General features: G+C 44.9%; 1 protein-coding gene across 2 annotated transcripts in view; it reads left to right on the plus strand.

Moving 5' to 3' along the window:
- Positions 1–20,582, plus strand: part of LMX1B (LIM homeobox transcription factor 1 beta) — a 153,798-nt gene extending 133,216 nt beyond the window's left edge. The window contains exons 3-8 of one of the 2 annotated variants that reach the window (XM_082207756.1): positions 7,115–7,347; positions 9,021–9,199; positions 10,153–10,230; positions 12,424–12,490; positions 16,112–16,252; positions 19,666–20,582. In XM_082207756.1, coding sequence (XP_082063882.1) covers positions 7,115–7,347; positions 9,021–9,199; positions 10,153–10,230; positions 12,424–12,490; positions 16,112–16,252; positions 19,666–19,823 — 856 coding nt within the window. In that variant the 3' untranslated portion in view covers positions 19,824–20,582. Of the gene's footprint in view, positions 1–7,114; positions 7,348–9,020; positions 9,200–10,152; positions 10,231–12,423; positions 12,491–16,111; positions 16,274–19,665 lie in introns of both variants that reach the window. The other variant, XM_082207755.1, reaches the window with a different exon arrangement.
- The last annotated feature ends 1,849 nt before the right edge of the window (positions 20,583–22,431 follow it).

Genomic DNA, 22,431 nt, shown 5'->3' on the forward strand with positions numbered 1-22,431 from the left:
TGGTATTCAGAAACATTACTGCCTCTGACTCTGAAGGTAGGACATAGCCATTGGGTTTAGTAGCCCTGATAGCCTTATCCTCCACAGACAAAAGTAATCATGAATGCATGGAGGTCAGAATCTCCAGTTTCATAGGCTTGTTGTTGTTTAGTCATTTAGTCGTGACCCCCTGGACCAGAGCACGCCAGGCACTCCTGTCTTCCACTGCCTCCTGCAGTTTGGGCAAACTCATGCTGGTAGCTTCGAGAACACTGTCCAACCATCTCATCCTCTGTTGTCCCCTTCTCCTTGTGCTCTCCATCTTTGCCAACATCAGGGTCTTTTCCAGGGAGTCTTCTCTTCTCATGAGGTGGCCAAAGTATTGGAGCCTCAGCTTCAGGATCTGTCCTTCCAGTGAGCACTCAGGGCTGATTTCCTTCAGAATGGAGAGGTTTGATCTTCTTGCAGTCCATGGGACTCTCAAGAGTCCCCTCCAGCACCATAATTCAAAAGCATCCTTTGGCGATCATAGGCAGGTTCATAGGCAGTATACCACAAAATACCAGTGACATGGGAGCAGCAGCAGGAGAGAGCAATAGTCTTCAGGCTTTGCTTATAGGCACACTGAGAAAGAAGACGCTTCTGATCACATGCAGCAGAACTTGGTGATGCTCTGTATGTGCCCTTATTAAGGGTAGGAGAATCTGTCAGTCTTGGTTTTTCTCCATTTCTCATATTTCCACTTTTAAGTTCAGTTCTCCACATTTACACATCATTGTGTGATTATTTTTTTAAAAAATCCTCATGAAAATTAACCAGCATTTTACTGCAGATTTATCTGAATGTACACATTTTGGGATGCTGTTTTGCCTAATATACACATCATTGCTAAATGATTTCCCCATATATAATGCATTTGTGTGTGTTATTCACCCTAGTATACAGACAACTGCATTGAAAAATTCACAGAGGTGTGAATTTCAAAGGAGGGCAGTTTGCATGAGAATTAGATAAGCTTGCCTTTAAAGGTGAACTCAATTAAATTTCATCTCCATCTTACTCTTATACAACCCTAATCCTCATTTTTTTGAGGGGTAAGAATGACCGTGGGCCTCCAATTATAACTTCAAAAAGTTGTTATTATTTATTGCATGAATATCACACGGTTTTCTCTAAGGAGCTCAAGATGGTGTACACAGTTCGCCTCCCCATTTTATACTCACAACAACCCTGTGCGGTAGGGCTAGCCTGAGAGGCAGCAACTGGCCCAAGAGCTTCATGGCAGAGTGGGGATTTGAATTCTGGTCTTGCCTGTCCTAGTCCAATACTCTAACCCAACTATTTTTAAACTTTGGTGCGCGGGTGGCACTGTGGGTTAAACCATAGAGCCTAGGACTTGCCGATCAGAAGGTTGGTGGTTCGAATCCCCACGATTGGGTGAGCTCCAGTTGCTTGGTCCCTGCTCCTGCCAACCTAGCAGTTCGAAAGCAAGTAGATAAATAGGTACCACTCTGGCGGGAAGGTAAACGGCGTTTCCGTGCGCTGTTCTCCAGAAGCGGCTTAGTCATGCTGGCCACATGACCCGGAAGCTGTGTGCCAGCTCCCTCAGCCAATAAAGCGAGATGAGTGCCGCAACCCCAGAGTTGGCCACGACTGGACCTAATGGTCAGGGGTCCCTTTACCTTTACCTTTTTACCCAGGTGTTATTGAACTACAGCTCCCATCATCCCTGCCTGATGATGCTGGTCATGCTGGCTAGGACTGATGGGAGTTGTAGTCCAACAACGTCTGGGAACCCAAGGTTGAGAAACACTGGCTCTGTGATGTTTTAAAAGCATTGAGCTTTGCGCATTATCAACTTCTGCCCTGGGTATAGTATGTGTTTGTAAAGCTACATTTGTTTAGTTAGCATTTGGCCAGTGATATAAAAAGAAACTCAAAAAAATTAAATCAAGGAAACTTGATTTAAAATCCTCGATAATTTGACAGGTTGCAATCGGTGGGCCAAGCAGGAATGAAATCTGGTTTCATCATAGTTTCTGTAATATTGCCTGCAGAAATGGCCAAACAATGCATTGAATTGTTTCCTTGTTACGGCTCTGCGATGTTTGGTGAACCTCTTGAACCGCACTTAATGTGAACAGCAAACCTGACACAGTACGGCTGGTTATCTTTCTCTGCATAGTAAATGAGTTATAAGAAAACCATTACAATCTATTTGCCCCACAAACAGGAGGAAATTAAAGACCCAGGCGAGGTGATTGAAAAGGTAAAAGTTAGGTTGTTTGGACATTATTGTAAGAGTAAACAGTGCAAAACGGTGATTTGAGGGAAGCAGAACGGGGTCGAATTTAAATGTGAGATAACAAGCTAGGGAGGCAATAAATCAGCTGTCCTGTACAAAATGCCAGATGGTTGTACCCTGGTGCAGGAAGGTGTAGTGGCCTCAATCCACCTGTAGCCACACAGACTGCAGAAGCTTCCTTTTCATGCTGTCAGGCATCCTAGGAACATTCAAAAGCACATCATATTTCTGTAGCATCCTCCACTGATCTTCCTTTACTCTTTACCAGCCATGACTGTTGCTTAGTAAGCTGGCTAGGGCAGAAGGCAGAGAGACCAACCATTGATGGAGCCTGAGCAAATGATAAGCAGAGCTAACTAATTTTATTGCTTCTCCTTCTCTTTGCTGAGTTCTGCAAGGGCAACACTGGCACTAAAGAGGAGTGTGACAGTCAGGGCCATCCCCTGGACAGGATGAAAGTAAGAACGCAGGCAGGTAGGGGTTAGCTAAGGGCAGTGTGAGGTTGGTGAGTCAGTCTAATGCACAGACTCCACTGCAGCTCTTGAGTGCTCTGCACCACCCCAAACTCACTTTTGCATTTCTATACCTTGTAAAAGGGGTGGGTCCAATTTTATCAGCCAATGACCATTAGGCATGAAAACTAAATGGAAGCTCCACATTTTGAGTGTCCAGAACCTGAGACAGACACCTTGCAGCTGTACAAACATTAAATTTGCATGTGTTGCCCAGCCTACATTTGCCTTTTGCCCCACCAGTTGTGTGATCCCCAGAAGGTTGCCCAGAAGCTTATCATCTTTCTAAAAATTTGGCACCCAGAACCAGATGCAGTAGTCAAGATGCTAGCTTATTTGCAAAGCCTACGATAAGGCGATAAGGAACATTACTTCTCATAATCAAGACGCAATGAAGCAATTCATTTTTCAACTCTTGACACTAAAACATTGATCTGATCCAGTCAGACACTTCTTTCGGGGGGGGGGGAATCTGCAAGCAGAGTGGGGTAGGGAGAACACTGTTGTGTCTGATCAGACCATTTGCTCTGCTGCTCTCAGATTTATTGCTTTGATACAAAAACTGTACATGGGTCATCTGCTCAACTTCCATCCTAAGCCTTCAACAGGTTTACTGCCTTGTGTTTATAATGCTAAGCCATCTAATGAGCTGTGGGTTTGATCAAGAGATATCAAAGTCAGGTCATTTGTCAAGCTCAGTTTCCTGCTGTGTGTGTTTTTGATGTCCTAAAAAAGGCCCCCCAAAAGTATTTTCCTCTGGCTGAACTGAATTAAATATCCCTTTCCTTATGTAGGGCTGCCCTACTCTTTTTCAACAAGGGAGCAGATGTGGGTGGGCTGAAAGATGCTCCTGGTGATCTGCTTGTATTTTTAAAAGCGGGAGGTTTCCTAGACTATCACAGACCCTTGTTTTCTATATCCACAAGAAACCAAAAGTTGAGTGTAATGGGTTGTACCTCAGGAGGAGGGAGAGAGTCAATTCAGTTCATCTTTCTAGGTGAACAGATGTAATTTGCACTTTCCAAAACAATACATGAACTGAAACGCAAAAGTCCTTCGAAATTCGCACATCTCTGAATTTTGCAATGCAGTTCTCCAGCCAAATAGGTGCAAAAAATCATATTCTAGAGTGAAGTGTGTATAAATATGCATACATTTATTAAAGTAGCATCAAGACTGCTCTGCAAAGAAAGAGTATACCAGTTAAAACTGCATTAAAAAGTGTTTAATATTAGGAAAAATATTAATAAAAAATGTGAATTTTCGTGAGGACTTTTATTATATCTTAATTGCAAACTCATGTGGAAATATGGAGAATCAAGGGTTGGAAGAATGAGAGAAATCAAAATTGACAGGTTTTCCCTTCTCTAGTTTCATCCAATGCATGTCCTATTCAGAGAGGACCCATTGGAATGAATGTACTTAAGTTACTCGTGTCCATTGAGTACAGTGGGTCTACTCTGAGGAGGACTAGCATTGGCTACAATCCTTTGTCTTTGTGGCAAGTATAGGCAGCATCAAGTGTTAGTCTAGACTAGGACTAGCCTTCAACAGGGTTAGTGTTGAAGCAGAGGGGCATGATGGATTTATTAATTTTAATGGGCCTACTCTTGAGTTGAAGTTAGTTGGATACAACCCTATTGCTCTTTGCACCTGTTCAGGCTGAAATGAAATTTGTTTTCTGAATGGATGCCTGAGAAATTAATTCTTTGCAAATTCCAGTATGGAACAGACCAGATCCACCCCTTACAAATGAATACTTACATTAGAACACTCTTATCTTTCAGAATTCACACATCACTGAAATTTGTCAAGCAGTTATTTTGCTTTAAAAAGTATTCAAGTGTGTGTAAAAAGCTTATTTTTAAGGATAAAATACATTTAGAAATGCACATTTTGTATTTAAATGGGAAGTTAAATATGAAGAGGTATGCAAATATGAATTTTCATGCAGATGATGATGATGATGATGATGATGATTTTAAATGGACTGGAACACATTTATGAACATGTGCAAAACAGCCTGGATATAGACTGTTTGTTCCATCCCTCTGTGGATTTCCTCCTTTGCTCTGTGATGTCAAGGACTCACTGGGACAGTGAAAGCACTCAGATTTGGCTGGGTCATGTCCCTGGGTCCTACATTGGGGAGTAGGGGTTAAATAAATGCCTTTTGCTTGAAAGCATTCCTACTTTACATTTGGACAATCATCCGTGGAAAGGACAAAATGCCATAAAAACAACAGAAAGCTTATTGGAGCAACAATGTTCTCCCTTCCTCCCCCTTCCCCCAGCGTGATGAATCCCCCACCCCACCTGAAAGCTTCTCTCCCCTCCCCAAATGCTTTTGCCAAACATCAGCCTGCTTCCACCCCTCATTACCTTCACCCCATTGAATGTTACTGAAGCGCAATCGGTTTTGCAACGGTCTGAATGGGCTGCCCATCTGCAGATGCCTTTACATTAGCGCTGATCCTCTTGGAACCCTTTGAAGGCATCCTGTCTTCCCCACGCCCCTTTTGAGTTCAAGGGGCAAGCTTCATTAAACAGAGCCCAATCGGTTTAGGGAGCCAGGGCAGGGGAGATCTGTGCACGCTTTTAATCCTTTTAAGTACTTCCTTGGTTGCATATGCAAGGAAAAGAGAAAAGAATGGGGTCCCAGCATGCTTGGATGCTACCAAAAGCTGGAAGATGCTTCCTCTCCCTCTCAGTATGTCCTGGGGCAAGCAATGGAGGCTGGTCCAATAGGGCAAGAGGGTTACTAGCCCCACCCCAATCTCAATCTGCCCTCAGACAGCCCACAGCTGTATGCCTTCTTCTGAAAACCAGTCCGGGGGGTGGCGGCGCTACCTGTCAGCCTCTTCCTCATGCTTGGTCTCACGGTTGCCCTTGTAGAATTCATTGGGGAGGGAGGATGGAAGCAAAAGTATAAATTGTTGGCTCTGCCTCTCATTGGCTCAGACTCTGCCTATCATTTTACCTGTCATTTCATTCCACTCCAATAGCCTCAGTGGGCCCCAGACACTACTGATTCTATGGTTGCATCAAGATAGTTTTATGAGGGGCTTCACCAAGGAGTTCCTATACAGGTGCAGAAAACTAAACACAAACTGTATGCACAGGGCCAGATTAAGACCTTTAGAGGCCCTATGCCCTGAAAAGATTGTGTAATTCAAAATAAAAACAACACAAAGCCACAAAATAACATTTTATTGGTTACATTTCATCCTGTCTCTTATCTCAGTGATCAGAAATAAAAACAGAAAAACAAATTATGCAATGCACAATGTTTTTATGTTTATGTGCATATGTAGATAAGGAAAAAAAAACAAAGTTCATATAACTCAGAAGAACATATAATTAATAAAGCATAGATTTATTGCAGCACATAACAGAATCTGATTTCCTTGCATTATTCCAATCTACGTTAGTAGATGATTTTTTTAAATCTCCCTTTGGATCTTGAAGCATGGGTTCCCCCAACAAAATTTAAAAATTTGGCTTTGTAATTTGGAATTTTATGTGATGTGATTTAATTTGATGTGATTGGCCAGTTAATAAAAAAATTATTTTTTTTAAAAAAAGTAGATGATTTTTTTTAAAAAAAAATTAAAAATCAATATATATATATATTAATCATTTTTTGTGCCCTTGCTTTGCTGCTGCCTGAAGCCTCTTGAGTAATCCAGTGCTGTGTATCCAACAAAGTGTCTTAGGCCTGTCTCTTGGAATTGAGGTTCCAAGCCATTCTACTCCTGGTTTTCCCTTGATTTTGCTGAGTACCCTTCATATGTTTTGATGACCTCTTTGGAGGAAGAGCAAGGCATAAATGCAATACATTTTTTTTAAAAAAAAAATGTATTTCGAATCCTACACATGACTTAGATTGCAGCTTTGGGGGGTTCTGTTCTCAGCAAAAATAACTGCAATGTTTAAAATGTATGTGAGCACTGCAGAATGCACATGCAGGGTGTCATATAATCTACAAGGAAATTCATGCCAGGAGATTTTCATTCCAGGTCTTCTCCTCTCTTGGAGGGTAAGGCTGTCAGTGGCTACTAGCAGCAATGGCTGTGCTCTTCTTCCATGGTCAGAGGCAGAAACATTTCTGAATACCAATTGCTGGAACCTACAGGAGGGGAGAGGGTTATTGTGTTCGGGTCCTGTTTCTGGGTTTCACACAGTCGTCTGATTGGGAGAAACAAGATGCTTGGCCCAATCCAGCAGGGCTCTTCTTATGTTCTGGAATTCCAGCTTGGGATCCTGCTAGGAGCCTCGGCCTCGTGACCTGAGTATTCTCCCCTTCTTCCTCCCATAGGTTGTTTGCTGCAAAATGCAGTGGGTGCATGGAGAAGATTGCCCCAACAGAGTTTGTGATGAGGGCGCTGGAGTGTGTCTACCACTTGAGCTGCTTCTGCTGCTGTGTCTGTGAGCGGCAGCTGAGGAAGGGAGATGAATTTGTGCTGAAGGAGGGGCAGCTGCTCTGCAAGAGTGACTATGAAAAGGAGAAAGATTTGCTCAGCTCTGTCAGCCCTGATGACTCAGATTCAGGTGAGTCTTCTCAAATGGTGATCAGTCACGTGGCTAGGTAATTTCAATCTCTGGAACGAACAAGCAAAGCTCCTACCTTTCTTTCCCTTTGGATGATAATAAGAGTCAGTGTAGTGTAACTGATAGAGTGCTAGGCCTGGGTTTGAATCCCCATGCTACCAGGAAGCTCACTTGATGATTCGGGGCCAATACCTGTATCTCGGCCTGATTTACCTCACCATATTGTTGTGAGGCAGGAGGAGAAGCAATGCCCACCACCTTGAGCTCCTTGGAGGAAAAAGTGGTATATAAATGAAAGAAATAAATAATGTAGAGTTTGGGAACCTCAAGCCAGAGAGACAAATGTCTCTGGGAGTCTCCCCAGGCCATGACCTTTCCCTAGCCACCTCACTAGATTTTCTCCACCCCATACTTGAGTGCTTTGACTTGGCTGGAATATGTCCTTTGAACTGTGATTATGTATCTTAAATGACCAGCTAGATTGATGTACCTTTGAAAGAAGAGTTTGGATTTGATATCCCGCTTTATCACTATCCAAAGGAGTCTCAAAGCAGCTAACATTCTCCTTTCCCTTCCTCCCCCACAACAAACACTCTGTGAGGTGAGTGAGGCTGAGAGACTTCAGAGAAGTGTGACTAGCCCAAGGTCACCCAGCAGCTGCATGTGGAGGAGCGGGGAAGCGAACCCGGTTCACCAGATTACGAGTCTACTGCTCTTAACCACTACACCACGTAGACTCTCTTGACCGTAGTCTGCTGTACAAAAGTCAGAGGCACATCTCTCTCTCTGCCCACTTCCCCCCTCTGGCCACACCCACCATTGGTATGACCCCCCCCCCCCGAATGTTGCTCATGAGAGAATGCGGCCCCAGGCTAAAAAAGGTTCCCCTGCGGCAATGTGTATTACTTCAAAATTTGATGAGTTAGAAATGATTAAATTGGGGAGCCCTCCTGTTTATGCTGCTGAGTAGGGTTCCAGACAACTGCCCCAAAGTTCTGTGTTAATGGTGCCACAGATTATAACTGTTCCTCAGTGGGTAAATGAAGTGTGTCACACAATAGCTGATGTACTTTCCTGCCACCAGAAAGCTGGAATATGGCACCTGGAGCCAAAAGTTATCACTAGGTTATTAATAGTTAAATCTGAAAGGGAGACATATGAGACATATGTACAACTCTCCTTCAGAACAGGGTAAGAAACAACCAGCTAAAGTTCCCATTGCCTGCAAGCCTAGTCTTCCCTTGGGGTATGGGTGGAGGTGTTTTTTCCCGGCCTGAGGGCCACATTCCCCTTACCAGGGCCACATTCCAATGGTGGGAGGAGACAGAGACAAAAGTGGGTGGAGCAACAAATGTAGGTGCTATGTCATGCTAGTTTCTTCACAATCCCCTTTCTTTACAAGCAGGAGGAATTATTAGAGTTCATAGACAACATTCAAGCCAGGCAAAAGTATTGAGTATGTGATGGAGGGCAAGTGAGTGGCATAGTGTAAGGAGAGTTCTGAGGGCCAGGTAGAGGGCTGCATTTGATCCCTGGTCCTGAGGTTCTTCACCATTGCCTTGGAGCACCTGGCTGGTCTCTAGGAGAAACCTGATGCTAACTGGATGGACCTGTGGTGGTCCTGTGTGAGCAGTCATGTATTTTAATTTGTTCCATTTGCAATTGACCAATAGTTAAAAGTGATGATGAGGATGGGGATGTGAAACCGACCAAAGGACAAGCAAACCCAGGGAAGGGTGGAGACGACGGGAAGGACCCAAGGAGACCAAAGCGGCCGCGGACGATACTCACAACACAGCAGAGGAGAGCTTTCAAAGCTTCATTTGAAGTATCTTCCAAGCCTTGTAGGAAGGTAGGCTGTCATTGTTCAAACACCACCATTCACAATCTGATTCTGTATCATGGTTGTGGCAAAAGCATACACCTCAACTGGCATCTTCAGCTAAAAGAATCATACGTTTAGGGTCAGCCCAACCATTAGGTAGAATGAGGCGGATAATGCTGTGTAAGGCAACATGTGCAAGTGTTCCCTAACTGAGCTTGCTGCCCTCTGATACAGGGCAGGATGCTGCCCACTGGCAGTGATTATGGCAGCTTACACACCATACATTGAAAGCACATACAAAGCATATGACTCTACGCTACAAAAAAGTTGTAGTTTACCACTCACAGAGCTACAATTGCCAGCACCCATATCAAACCACAGTTCCCAGAATTATTTGAGGGAAACTGTGTGCTTTAAATTTGTGGTGTGTACATGTTGTGGACTTCTTTCCACTTCGAAGTCTGCAAATATAAAACTATTCCTGCCTCTAGGTCCTTTGTGACTTTGGATAGCTTCCAAATGGACAACTTCCCCATTTTCTGGAGAAGCCAAACTTTTTGACAGTTCATTTTTTTAAGAAATCAATTTCCAGGAAGAATGTTTGTGAACATTCCATTACATCACACTCACTCAGCCAATCCGTGCCAGGGACCTCTCTACCAAAAAGCACAATACAATATAGACATTGACATGGCGAAGTTAGCACTACCAATTCTTTGTAGGTCCAAAGACTGTAGACACACACTGAGAAAAATAAAATTGATTCTGCATTATTTGACTCATTGAACTCTCATCTCCTCTTCTGTCTCATTAACTTCACCATCTCTACAATCTTAGCATTGAACCTGTTATTTATTCTTCTGGATGTCCCTGCAGTTTCTTGGAAATGTAGGGCTCAGAGAATTTAGGCATTTTGTTTGATTGCAGCAACTTTCCATTTCAGCTCCACAACTTATTTCACCTTTTTACCTTTGTTGCAGGTTAGGGAGACACTAGCAGCTGAAACAGGCCTCAGTGTCAGAGTTGTCCAGGTGTGGTTTCAGAATCAAAGAGCAAAGGTAAGGTCCTGCCTACCAATAAGACAGAACGGGTTCTAACCAACCAAGTCCAACTCAGTGTAGACCCACTTAAAATTAATGGACCTACCCTGGTCATATCTATTAACTTAAGTGGGCCTGCTCTGACTAGGATTAATATTGGCTACAACCCAGGAGCTGAAATGGAGCTCAGAAATGCTCTTTAATTTATTTTTTATTCAAGATGGAACATTTTGCCAATCTTATCCAACCACTTTAGGTTTCCCATGGATCCCTCTGAAGATCTGTCACACATTTGCATCTAATTTCATTTGGGGTCATGGTTTGTTGACAACCCTAACTGTGGTGAAGAGATTTGGCTTTTCATCAGAAGGAGGGGAGCACACAGACTACGCAAACCCTCCAGCATTCTGCCAAATAAAATCAGGGGGGTTGTTATGTTATGTGGGGCAAATTATTCTTAGCCACAACCTGAAGGGATGAGAAAAGAGCCCCCCCCCGCAACAGAGAACTTAAGCACTCTGCATGGTGTTGTTATTAAGCCAAGTTGCAGCATGCTGAGGGGAGGGGAGGACAAAAAAAATTCCCCTGTGTGGGTTACAGCTAAGGGGTCCAAGAGTGAAGGTACATATGGGGAAGGAGGGGGGGGACGCTTCTTCCTTTCCTACAGCAAACTTACAAGAGAGAGAGAGAGAATGGGGGGCCGCGGCTGAAGACACACCCCGAAAGAAAACAAAACCACAACAGGAGGCGCAGGGCAGGAGGGACTCAAAATGGCCGCCTTTCTGGAGCGACGCTGGGATTCTTTCCGCCGTGCTCCTCTCCCTTCTTGATGCCTCAGCCGCTTTCTAACCACCTTCCCCTCCCGTGCAGGGGGGGGGAGGGGCCGACACAGCGGCGTGTGAGGAAGGAAGCACTCACGGTAGTGGGTAACACTGCCATATGTGACCTCAGCAAGCTGGCTCGACTACTAATTCTGCTGTTGTTGTTGTTGCTGCTGCTGCTGCTGCTGCTGCTGTTGCTGCCACCTCCTCCTTCCGCCCAGAGATGCACGACTCTACTGTGCAACCACGTGACCATCGCCCGGATTTCTCTCCCCCTCCCCTCTCCCTCTCCCCTCACACCTTGAGAAATGCAAGTTCACACACATGCTCTTTCCACCCTTCCTTCTTGTCATCATCACAAGGTCCTTCACTGCCTCTTTTGGTGCTGTGCTCTCTCAGGAGCCATGGCACCAAAAAATGGGACATTCCAGAATCCAATCAGAAGCTGAGATAGCTTCTGTAATTTCAGGATGTCCCGAGAAAATCGGGACGGTTGAGGGGTATGGAATATGGCGATCAAGCATAATAGATATTACAGGATGGGGGGGGGGAGAAGTGGAGGACAGGAAGTACAAGTGACTTGTGCATCCTTCTTTGTTGTACTTCCTGTGTCATACCCTGAGCAGTCCCTGCTTAACTTTTCCCAAAGCGAGAAGCAAAAGCTCCATAAGCAGAAATAGTTCCGGGGTTGGTAGTCAGAGTAGGGAGGTAGGGAAATATGTGAATTCAAGTCAAGATGCTACATTGGCCATATTTATTTATTTTAATTGGTCTACTATGGGTAGGAGTAACAGTGGATACATAGGAAAAGGGGAACAGTGAATCACATCTATTGCCTCTCCTAGGACCGCCCCAGACTGGTGTGCTGGTTTTTTTTTTAAGGGGGAATTCTGCAAAATGCAATTGACACCACAATTCTACATTAGTCCACACACAATTCCACTTTATTTGTCGTTGTGCAATGCTTCCCCAATGTCACTGCATTACTGCTAGAAGGACACTCTTGCACTACTGGAGATGGTGGCTATGTTCTACCTCCACTGTCAGAGGCATCATGCCTCTGAATACCAGTAGCTGGGAATTGCAAGCGAGCAGAGTGCAGTTGCGCTCATGTCCTTCTTTCAGGCTTCCCACAGGCACCTGGTCAGCCACTATGAGAACAGGGTGATGGACTAAAAGGCCATTGGCCTGACCTAGCAGGGCTCTTCTTATGTTCTACCTTCACTGTCAGAGTAGTATGCCTCTGTATGCCCGTTGCTGGAAACAGCAGGAGGGGAGAGTGTTGTTGCACTCCATCCTTCTTGCAGGCTTCCCACAGGCATCTAGTCAGCCAGTGTGAGAATTTGATTGATGTGCCCCTGTTTAGTCCTGATTTTCCTTTCTTCCTCAGATGAAGAAATTGGCCCGAAGGCATCAACAGCAGCAGGAGCAGCAGAATTCACAGCGACTAGGTCAAGGTGAAACCACAGTGGTGACGTGGATGGGACCTTTGGGGTTGATGATGGCATTTGGGGGTTATGGCCTTTTTTCCAGTTCCATTGCATCATTTCTGATTTGGGTGGCCAGCCCAATGCAGAATATTCAAGGTGTAAACCCAGGATATGCTTACACACAAACAAAAAGAGTGAAAGGCTTTTAACCACAGGAGTATTGGGTATATACCCTGCAAGTTGCTGCCAAAGAAAGAAAGAAAGAAAGAAAGAAAGAAAGAAAGAGACAGGCATAGGTAGAATAATTGTACTATTCCTAGGAGGACTATACTATTCTGGAATGCAGAGGGAGGATTACCTAAGCTGAATGCTCTGCCATGTTGTGTCTTGTTTTTAAACCCTCTAAACATAGGGAAAGAGGGGGATACATTTACAGAAAAGACTCAGTGAGCATCAGCACTGTTTTTTCTGGGGGTACCCAAGGGTACGCAGTACCGGCACCTCCCCCCCACATGTTAAAAGTATGGCACTTACTGTAACAACTTCATGGTGAGTACTGGCACCTTTTTTCTTAAAAAAGAAAGCACTGGTGAGCATAAGAGGATTTTGCCTGTGCCCCACTCCCCACCCCTACCCTGCCCTGCTGAGTTGATTCTCCCCTGTGAATGTTTCCTCCACCCATAGTTTCCCAAAGTCAGGCTGATCATTGGGCTTGGAGCCCAGCTTGGCAGGGGGACCCAGTTTAAAAACAGCCTGGAGGATATTTCCGAGGAATAACTGGCAGGTGAAAGAAGCACCTTTCTCACCCTTCCCTTGGATTACTAATCATGCTTCGCATATGTGCATGTTAAAAGCATCCCATATACATTGTTTTAATCCTTCTACCACCCATGTAACGTAGTCCTCCGCACCTTAGCCCCATATTGAATACTGGAGGCAGGGGATGACTGGTACATGTCTGATGCTCCCTACTGATTGACACCACTTTTTGAAATATTAAGCGTGCTTCTAAGTGAAATAAAATAAAATAGTAAGTTCCTAGCAAAGATTTGAATCAGACTTGAACCTCACGTTTATAGGTATTTATTTATCCTCATGGAAGATAAACCTTCTAGCCACCACGACTATCTTCTGCCTCCACTGTCAGAGGCAATAGGAATATCAGTTGCTGGGAATTATTTGGGGAGAGAACTCTTGAGCTGGCCATTGGCATGTGGTTGGCCACAGCCATCTGGTTGGCCACTGGGAGAACAGGACACCCAACTAGATTGGGCCTCTGGCCTGAAACAGCAGCCAGGCTCTTCAAAATATGGCTCTTGTTAAAAGCTAGTTAAGAACTTAAGGAGAACCCTGCTGTATCAAGCCAATAGTTCATCTAGTTCTGTTTCCTGTTCTCCCAGTGGCCAACCAGATTCCTGCGGGAAATCAGCAAGCAGGACCATATCACAAGAGCACTCTCCTCTCCTGTGGCTTCCAGCAATTGATATTTAGAAGCATACAGCCTCTGACTATGGAGGCAGAGCACAGCCATAAATTTATACATTGCTTGATTATAAAACAAACAAACAACGACCAGAAGAAAACCCAACAACAACTCAAAGCAATGATGGCTAGTTTCCAAGCTGGACCTTGAAATGAGGAGAAGAAGGGCCCCAACCGGCTAGACCTCTTGGCAATTACACCCCCACATTGCTGCTGCTTCACCATCCCATTAGCATGGTGTTCTTATCTGTTCTTGCCGCTCCGGCACCCAGTGGCGCCAGTTCGGGCTGGCACACTGCTGTGGCAAGGACTGGACAAAACAGGAGTCTCCACCCCAAACCACTTGCAACACTCAGGATAGGATGTGCAACCCCAAAGCACTGCATATGGATGAGCGATGCAACAGTCTTCATCATCTGTCTGGCATTGCATCATGTCGGAATAGACAGCCTGGGATCGTGGGAGTGAATTTCAAGGAAACAATTAGCTACTTCTCGTTCCACCCTGGCAGAAACAAATAGCTCATTTCAAACGATATCTGATGGAAGTGAAGGAACTCTGGGCTTGTGGTTGGGGAGGATGAGGAGAAGGGGCTGTGAGTCAGGACTATTCTGCAGCAGGTGTCAAATCAAATCCAGATCCTAGACTGTTCGAAAATAAATTGTGTGTGTGTGTGTGTGTGTGTGTGTGTGTGTGTGTGTGTGGAATGCAGCCACAAAAGACTTAGGGTTCACCGATGTTGCACATTGGTTTGATACCAATTTAATAGGGATAGCTTCCCCCAAAGAATCTTAGTAGCTGGAGTTTGGAAAAGATGCTGAGAATTGTATTGCAACTCTATGGTGTGATCACAATTGGAAAAGGGTGTGATTTGTTTGGTCACCCCAACTCAAATAGGATAGTGTACTGTAGAGTAGGAAAAGTTCAGAAAAGGGCAACCAAAATGGGTGGAGAAGGAAAGGTTGCAACATTTGGGCCTTTTTAGTTTAGAGAAAAGGCAAGTAAAAGATGAAATGACAGAAGTTTTGTAGATTATGCATGGCATGGAAAAAATAAGAGAGAGAGAAAATCCCCCCCCCCCCGCACAGTGTTGGAACTCATCATGGGCATCTAATGAAGCTGAGTGTTGGAAGATCCAGCAGTACATAGTTAAACTATGGAACTCACTCCCACAGGAGGCAGTAATAGCCACTACCTTGGATGGCTTTAAAATGATTGGATACATTCATGGAGGACAAGGCTAGTTCTGTGCCTCCATGATCAGAGGCATTAATGCCAGTTTCATGAAGCCACAGGAGGAGAAAGTGGTCTTGCCTTTGGGTCCTACATGTTGGTTCCCCCCAGGAATCTGGATGGGCCCTCTGAGAACAGAGTGCTGAACTAGATGGCAGTGTACCGTATTTTTCGCCCTATAGGACGCACCGGACCATAGGACGCACCTTGTTTTAGAGGGGGAGAACAAGAAAAAAAAAATCTCCCCCTCTCTGCTCAGTGCCCCTTCAGTGAAGCGGCAGAAGAAACAGAGCCCCTTCCATTTCTCCTCCCGCTTGGCTGAAGGGGCGCTGCGCAGCTCTCCCTCTCTGCTGAAGCCAGGAGAGTCTTGCTCTCCCGGCTTCAGCAAAAGGAACCCGAAGCCTGCGGAGCGCAGCAGGAACTCGCACTGTGCTCCGAAGGCTTCAGGCAGCTATCCCTGAAGCCTGGAGAGCAAGAGCAGTCGGTGCGCACCGACCCCTCTCGCTCTCCAGGCTTCAGCAAAACAATGCGAAGCCTCCGGAGCACGGAGGGAGCGCTCCCTCTGCGCTTCGGAGGCTTTGCGTTGCTATCACTGAAGCCAAGGAGCCTGCATTCGCTCCATAGGACGCACACACATTTCCCCTTAATTTTTGGAGGGGGAAAAGTGTGTCCTATAGAGCGAAAAATACGGTACTTCCTGAAAATGTGAACACTGTTATCCCCTTTCCCTGCAGTCAGTCCCTTCCAATCACTGGAATGGGGAGGGTGGTGCTTCATGGTGATGAAAATGTTTGTGGTGCTTGCCCCTCCCCCCTTTTTAAACTCAGCCCCAAATGGAAAGAAAACAGGGGCAGCTTCAAAGGCCGAGAGCACTGTAATTTCATCAATCTCACAGGAGGAGCTTTAGATGAAGTCAATTGTCTTTCTTTACAGAAGTGATGTCCAACCGAATGGAGGGGATGATGACCTCTTATACGCCGCTAGCACCGCCACAGCAGCAGATTGTAGCGATGGATCAGAGCAGCTATGCCACTGACCCCTTCCAGCAAGGTCTCACACCACCACAAATGCCAGGTGACCACATGAACCCCTATGGTAAGACTCACTGGGAACCAGCTGCTGTTGGCATGTCCAAGGTAGAACATGGAAGCTTCGGTCTAGGATTCCCAAGCCCACACTCTTGAGAGGTCTCCCTGTCATTTTACAGGGTGGAAAGCCCTGGGAGCAACTTGATCCAGATGTTAAGATTAGATATCGTTTGTATCCAAGGCATCATTTTGGTCTTCTTCTGGAGGAAATGCAGTTCCTTCCACCAGGGTCCAAAACAAGAAAAGAGGGAAGATGAGTCTCCATTGAGCCTCTGGAAGCCTCTCCTTTCTGTTCTGCTTGTGCTGCACTCTACCAGAAAGACTTCTGCTCCTTTATATAGTATTTCAAAGCAATGGCATTTCTGAATGAAGAATTATGAGCCCTTTCACGCTCCATCATACTTCTAGTAACGCCACTGGAAATGTAGCAGGCTCTGAATTCTTCCCTTAACTTCCCATCCGCCCTCACCCTCCTCACCCAAAACCTCCCTAAGTCTTCTTAGCTGGCTGGCAGAAGCCACACAAAGATACCAGGGCCCTCCTTAACCCTCTAGCTCAGGTTTTTGGGTTGCCACTATGATAGTGATCTAAATGTCAGGGATCTTGGGAAATATAATTTCTTCTGGAAGGTAAACAAAAAACCAAGGGAGGCAGGAGGAATCTTCCTGCTGTCACTGCTGTCACCACAGCCCTTGTGCCTGTATTAACTGGTTTTTAAACTAGCAGCTTGCAAAATGGTTCAAAAGCTGACCATTTGCTTCTGGAGATGGTCCAGACTTGAACATGATTAGCTGTTTTACCTTTGACATCACAATGCCCTACTTATGTGATACATTGTCAATCCAGCATTCCTAGTAGGTCTCATGGGGATTTGGGGCATGCCTATAATAATTGCTTAAAGTGTAACTCTCTGATGGAGGCCTTGGGATCTTCAGCTCTGTGAGGGAGGGGACCATGGGATATTCTCCAGAGAATTCTTTTCACCTTCACCAAACTCTGCTTCCCAGGATTCATGGCAGTGGCAGACTTTGGAGTCTCAAATTCCGTGGTGCCCTGTGTGATGTCAGAATTCAGCCCTCCCCACTTCTCATGCTTTCTTCTAAATATTAGTTGAGGTATCCCTGGTGGCACCCACAAGGCTCCTTTCCCAGTGCAACCAAACCGGTCGCACTTCCCTAAATCTGCCTCTGTTCATGGGAAGGAGACAATGGAGCCATCGCAGCTAAACTGGTATGAAGCCAACCAAAATATGTAGTCTAGATGCTTGCTTCATATTCTAAGGAGGCAGAAAAGAACCCAGCACCCTCAATAACCTGTCTCTCCACTACCTCATCATGAGGAATGCAAAGTCAGATGTGGTTTTGGCAGAAGGCTGAGTTATCACCTAGCTTATACAATTCCTTAGCAATGCAAATTGATGTGCAGACCTTATCTCCTCAATCGTCACACAACAACAGTGTGTGGGGTGTAACATTTAAGATTCCCAATCAGGAGATGAAGGATTTGTGGTTGGAAGATCGCGACAGATCCGAGGCCACCTAGTCAGTCTGTGGGACTGAGCAGGCACCTGCTGTTCTATATTCCACACTGAGTCCACCAGGCCACTGGTAAAATAATGACTCTTGCCTTGATGGATCAGACCAAAGGCTCATCTAGTCCAGAAAGCTATCTCCTGCCACAGTGGAGGAACTGTGTGTTAAACTGGTAGGGGAGGTCACAGGGTGGACCGAAGAGTGGGCAGCTTCCGTTAATGGAGAAAGCAAAAGCTTTGCTCTTCTCCCAGTTCCATATTTGCCATTGACACCATTTGATACCGCCATTCCTGGGAGCCACAGTTTCCTGGGATGGAATGCAGAATCTCTTCTCTGTGACCAAACAGCTTCCCACAGATTGTTTACTCATGTCAGTTAGAAAAGGAACTTTCTCTTTTTGGTTTTTCTTTTCTTTTTAAAGCTCTTCCTAAATGCTGCAGACTGCAATGCAAACAAGTCCTTGGCAAATCCTCACCTCTTCTCCACCCTCACAATGCAGTCACTAAACTCTGCAGTGATTAGGAGCCCAGAGAAATAAAGCTTTGGAGTTGCAGCCAATGTTAGTCCCACTCAGAGCCAACCCATTGAAAATAATGGATGGGACTAACTTAGACTCACCGGGCTGGGTTTAATTAATTCAGTACACTAGCGGAAACCAGTGCAAGTACTCACACTAGGGCAATATCCCTTTCCCCACCTTTCCCACCGTGTACCTCCGCACCTCTCCTAAATCCTTTGCCAGGACTGTACCACTCCAGACTGCTTGTCTGGAATGCTGTAGAAAATTAACCTGAGAGGGAGCAGGGTTTTAGGTTAGCTTTCTCCCTAATGGGCTCCATTGCTGCATACAGGGAGAATTTTCACTGTGTTTGCTCAAACATAAGATTTCCTCCACCTACAGTGATATAGCACATGAAAAATAACACTGGTTACACTGGTTTCCACAAGAGGGGCAGCTGCCTCCCCTTTACGGTGGATGAACCATAATCTCCAGACACTTGGCTTTCATTTTGTTTTTAATGAGTTAGACTGAATTCACATAGCAGTTTATTCTGTTTCCCGGGTGTTTCAATAATTGTCAATTTCCACATTATACTGTATTTACTCGATTCTAATGTGCCATCGAATCTAATGCACAGTTCAGTTTTCAGAACCTTGAAACAAACAAAAAAGGTATTTGCTGGCGAATGTAAATGTGCCATCGAATCTAATGCACACCTTAATTTTCACAAAAAAATTAATTTGGCCAAAAAAGGTGAGCACTAGATTTGAGTAAATACGGTATTTGAGCTTTTGTACAACATAAAAGACACTTCTCAAAATACAGTGGAACGTAGCATAAGTTTAGCATTCATTTCCATGTTATTTGCAAATAATGCTAAACTTGCCATATTACATGACAGCGTCAGAAGTACTTCTTACATTTCATGAAAGCTCAAATCCAAGGTGGGAAACTGTTAGGGGAATGTCAAATTAAACTGCCCTGTGAATTCAGCCAAAGTTTCTATCATTTTTAGAACTTTTACTCTCCCTGTCCACCAAAAATTCCTGCAGATGCCCCCAACCATGCCCATGGTAAAATAGCAATGAGAAGGAGAAAGGGAGAGAGGAGGGGAATTAGCATGTCAGGCTGCCCTTGGCATACTCATTTTCTGCAAAATGTAGGAGCAGCAATCAAGCATGAGATTTCCCTCCAAATACAGTGCGATGTGGCATGGCTCAAGAAAATCCATATCACTTTATTCTGCTGTGTGTGCAGATGGCCTTCCATTGCATGAGGTGATAAGGGAACCCCAGGTCTCTTTCTCTGAGTGAGCAATTCAGCGTGTTCTAATGTGCTTGTGTTGCTGTTTTTTGTGCCTCACAGGGAATGACTCGATTTTCCACGACATCGACAGTGATACCTCTCTAACTAGCTTGAGCGACTGTTTTCTGGCCTCCTCAGAAGTAAACTCCATGCAGGCCAGGGTTGGAAACCCCATTGACAGGCTGTACTCTATGCAGAGTTCTTATTTTGCCTCATGAAATTCAAGGGAAAGCAAGGGGGAACCCTGAAAAGAATGCCCATCTTCACAGATGACTCCCCAAACCCTCACGTGCCCCCTGATTTCTCAGCTCAGACTCTTACAGCCATATTTTCCTCAGCTCTACCTTCATGCTGACTTAAGGCTCTGTGACAACAGGAGTGTTAAATTAAGAGAGACTTTCATTTTTTTTATTAAAAAATGAAATTTCAAGGCTGCTGCCAGATCATCCACAGAAAAAATAAATAAATATCATGGCACTAGCATTGAGCTCAGGAGGAACGTGGCAACGCCCAACCACATGGCATCAACAGTCCTCCATTTTGATTCCGCCATCGCAAAGGAAAGCAAGATGAACACCATGAAACCTATTAACCTTTTGGAGCCTCTCTCAGATGCCTGGAGCCACCAACATCACCGCCATTTTGAGGGGGGGTATTGACCCATGCAGCAAAAAAGGTCGGAGAAACATGTTAGTTGTGGACCAACAGCCAACCGGACTGTGAGAACTTTTCCTGTAACTGGCTCCCAAGCAAATAGTTCCTCTTTCCTGCGTTCCATGCCCCCCTTTCCTTCCCCGCCCCATAAAAGCCCATAGACTGGTACATTAGTTTATAGCCTTTGTACTGTATGAAACTGGGCGAGAGAAGGGGCAGGGGGGAGATGAGTAGCTGGTGAAAAGTAAGACTGTGGAGAGAGACAAAGAGCGAAGGCTCATGTCATAATGATAGTATTTTAAATAAATGACGAAGTAGATGCATGAGTTAGTGGGGAGGGTTTCATTTAGATTAGTAGTAACATTTTGTTTTTAACAAAAATGAGCAAAAGGTTCTTACGAGACACACAGTTTCATTTAACTTCATTTACTGATATGAGGACAAAACATTAGGGTGGGTGTTCTTTGTTTTTAAAAAATGTAATATAACTCATTCTCAAATTCTCCACTTTCCTCCTCCTCCCCCCCCACTCATGTGATTGGCAGGCATCTGTTGGGTGTTCCTTATGTTTATATCTACTTGACAGATATATGCAGCGCTCCGTTGTCCCAATCTGGGTTAATTAGGAAGGTCTTTGAGAGAGAGAGAAATCTGTCATGTCCCTTGGGACCCTCCTGAAATGTCAGTCGAGTCACTGTAGAAAAAGCAATGCTGGGGGGGGCTGTAGTTCAGTGGCAGAGCATCTGCTTTGCATGCAGAAGGTCTCAGGTTCCCTGGCATCTCTAGACAGCTGGGAAAAGCTCCTGTGTGAAATCCTGGAGATCAGTGACCAATCAGACTGGATGATACTGAGTTAGGTGGGCCAATAGCAGCTTCCTATGTCCTCATCTTTGTTCCTTTGGCTTTTCCCCAAGCCCTTACTCAGCCTTAATGAACTCCAGTCATTCAGTTACTCCAGATTCACATGGACCAGTAGATAGCTGAAACTCAGGCTTCTGCATCTGCAATACAATCTTATGCATGTTCACTACTATATTTGATTCATTGGTTAGATCAGGGATGGGGAAACCTATGGCCCTCTGTTTGTTGGACTACAGTACCCATCATCCCTGAGCACTGGCCCTGTGAGCTAGGGGCTGATGAGAGTTGGAGTCCAACAACATCTGGAGGACCACAGGTCCCCCATCCCTGGATCTATTAAAACTGGTTGGATCAATGAAAAATGCACCCTTGATTAATCAGGTTTCAGGTAGCAGGTCTTTAATTTGTTAAATTATTTTTAATAAGTTAACAAAAAAACAACCACCCAGCAGGTAATGTGATATCTTATTGGAAGCATTCCTTCCATGTATATCAGAGAGGAAAGAATGCTTCTTCTCAGATGTGGTGCCTGCTTTGCTGGATGTGTGAGTTATGAAAAAAACCACCAAAGGGTGTTTCCTTCTTGAACCAATCAATGTTTTTCCTCATGTGTGGATTTCTGCATATTTTATTTATTAATTGATTCTTTAGCTGCTGCCATTCATTGACTAATATTTCTCTTACTGGACTACAGCCCTAGTTGACTGCTGCCTACTGAAAGAGGACTTGGTAGAGCCAAAAGCAAATGAACCAATTCAAACCCTACACAGAATGGAGGAAGGGTCCCAAATGTTACTGTGGTCTCGACTGATTCCCCTTTAATCATAGCACTTTTAAATGAATCTGAAAACAGCAATGAAAGCTATACTTTAGTTGTTGCTATAATGAGAAAGAACATGAGAATGGGCTCACTGATGAAGACCAGTTAGTGTTTTCCAGCAGTGTTGTGGAAAGCGGGACACCCAACAGGAGGTAGATCTAGAACCAATGGCAAAGAGAATCGCCTCCTGGCAGGCTGTAAGTCAGGAATCAGGCCAGTGGGGACTGCCCAAGGGCAGACTCGGGTTAATGGGGCAGCACCCCTTTTGCCCAAATAAACCAGCCTCTACTGGGCCCCAAGCTGTTGCATTGTTTGGTGGTGGCAAGACAACCATTTACATTTTACCACAATTCCACCAGTGCAATGTTGCATCAGGAATGGGAATTTAAAATGGACAGTGGATGGTGGGACCAGGTTATTCATGGACATACATGCTCAGAGAGCGGCTCTGTTGGTATCTTGCAGCAAAAAAACCTTCCCACACCTTATCG

Source organism: Podarcis vaucheri, assembly GCF_965113315.1.
Source record: "Podarcis vaucheri genome assembly, chromosome: Z".
In the NCBI taxonomy this organism is placed as follows: domain Eukaryota; kingdom Metazoa; phylum Chordata; class Lepidosauria; order Squamata; family Lacertidae; genus Podarcis; species Podarcis vaucheri.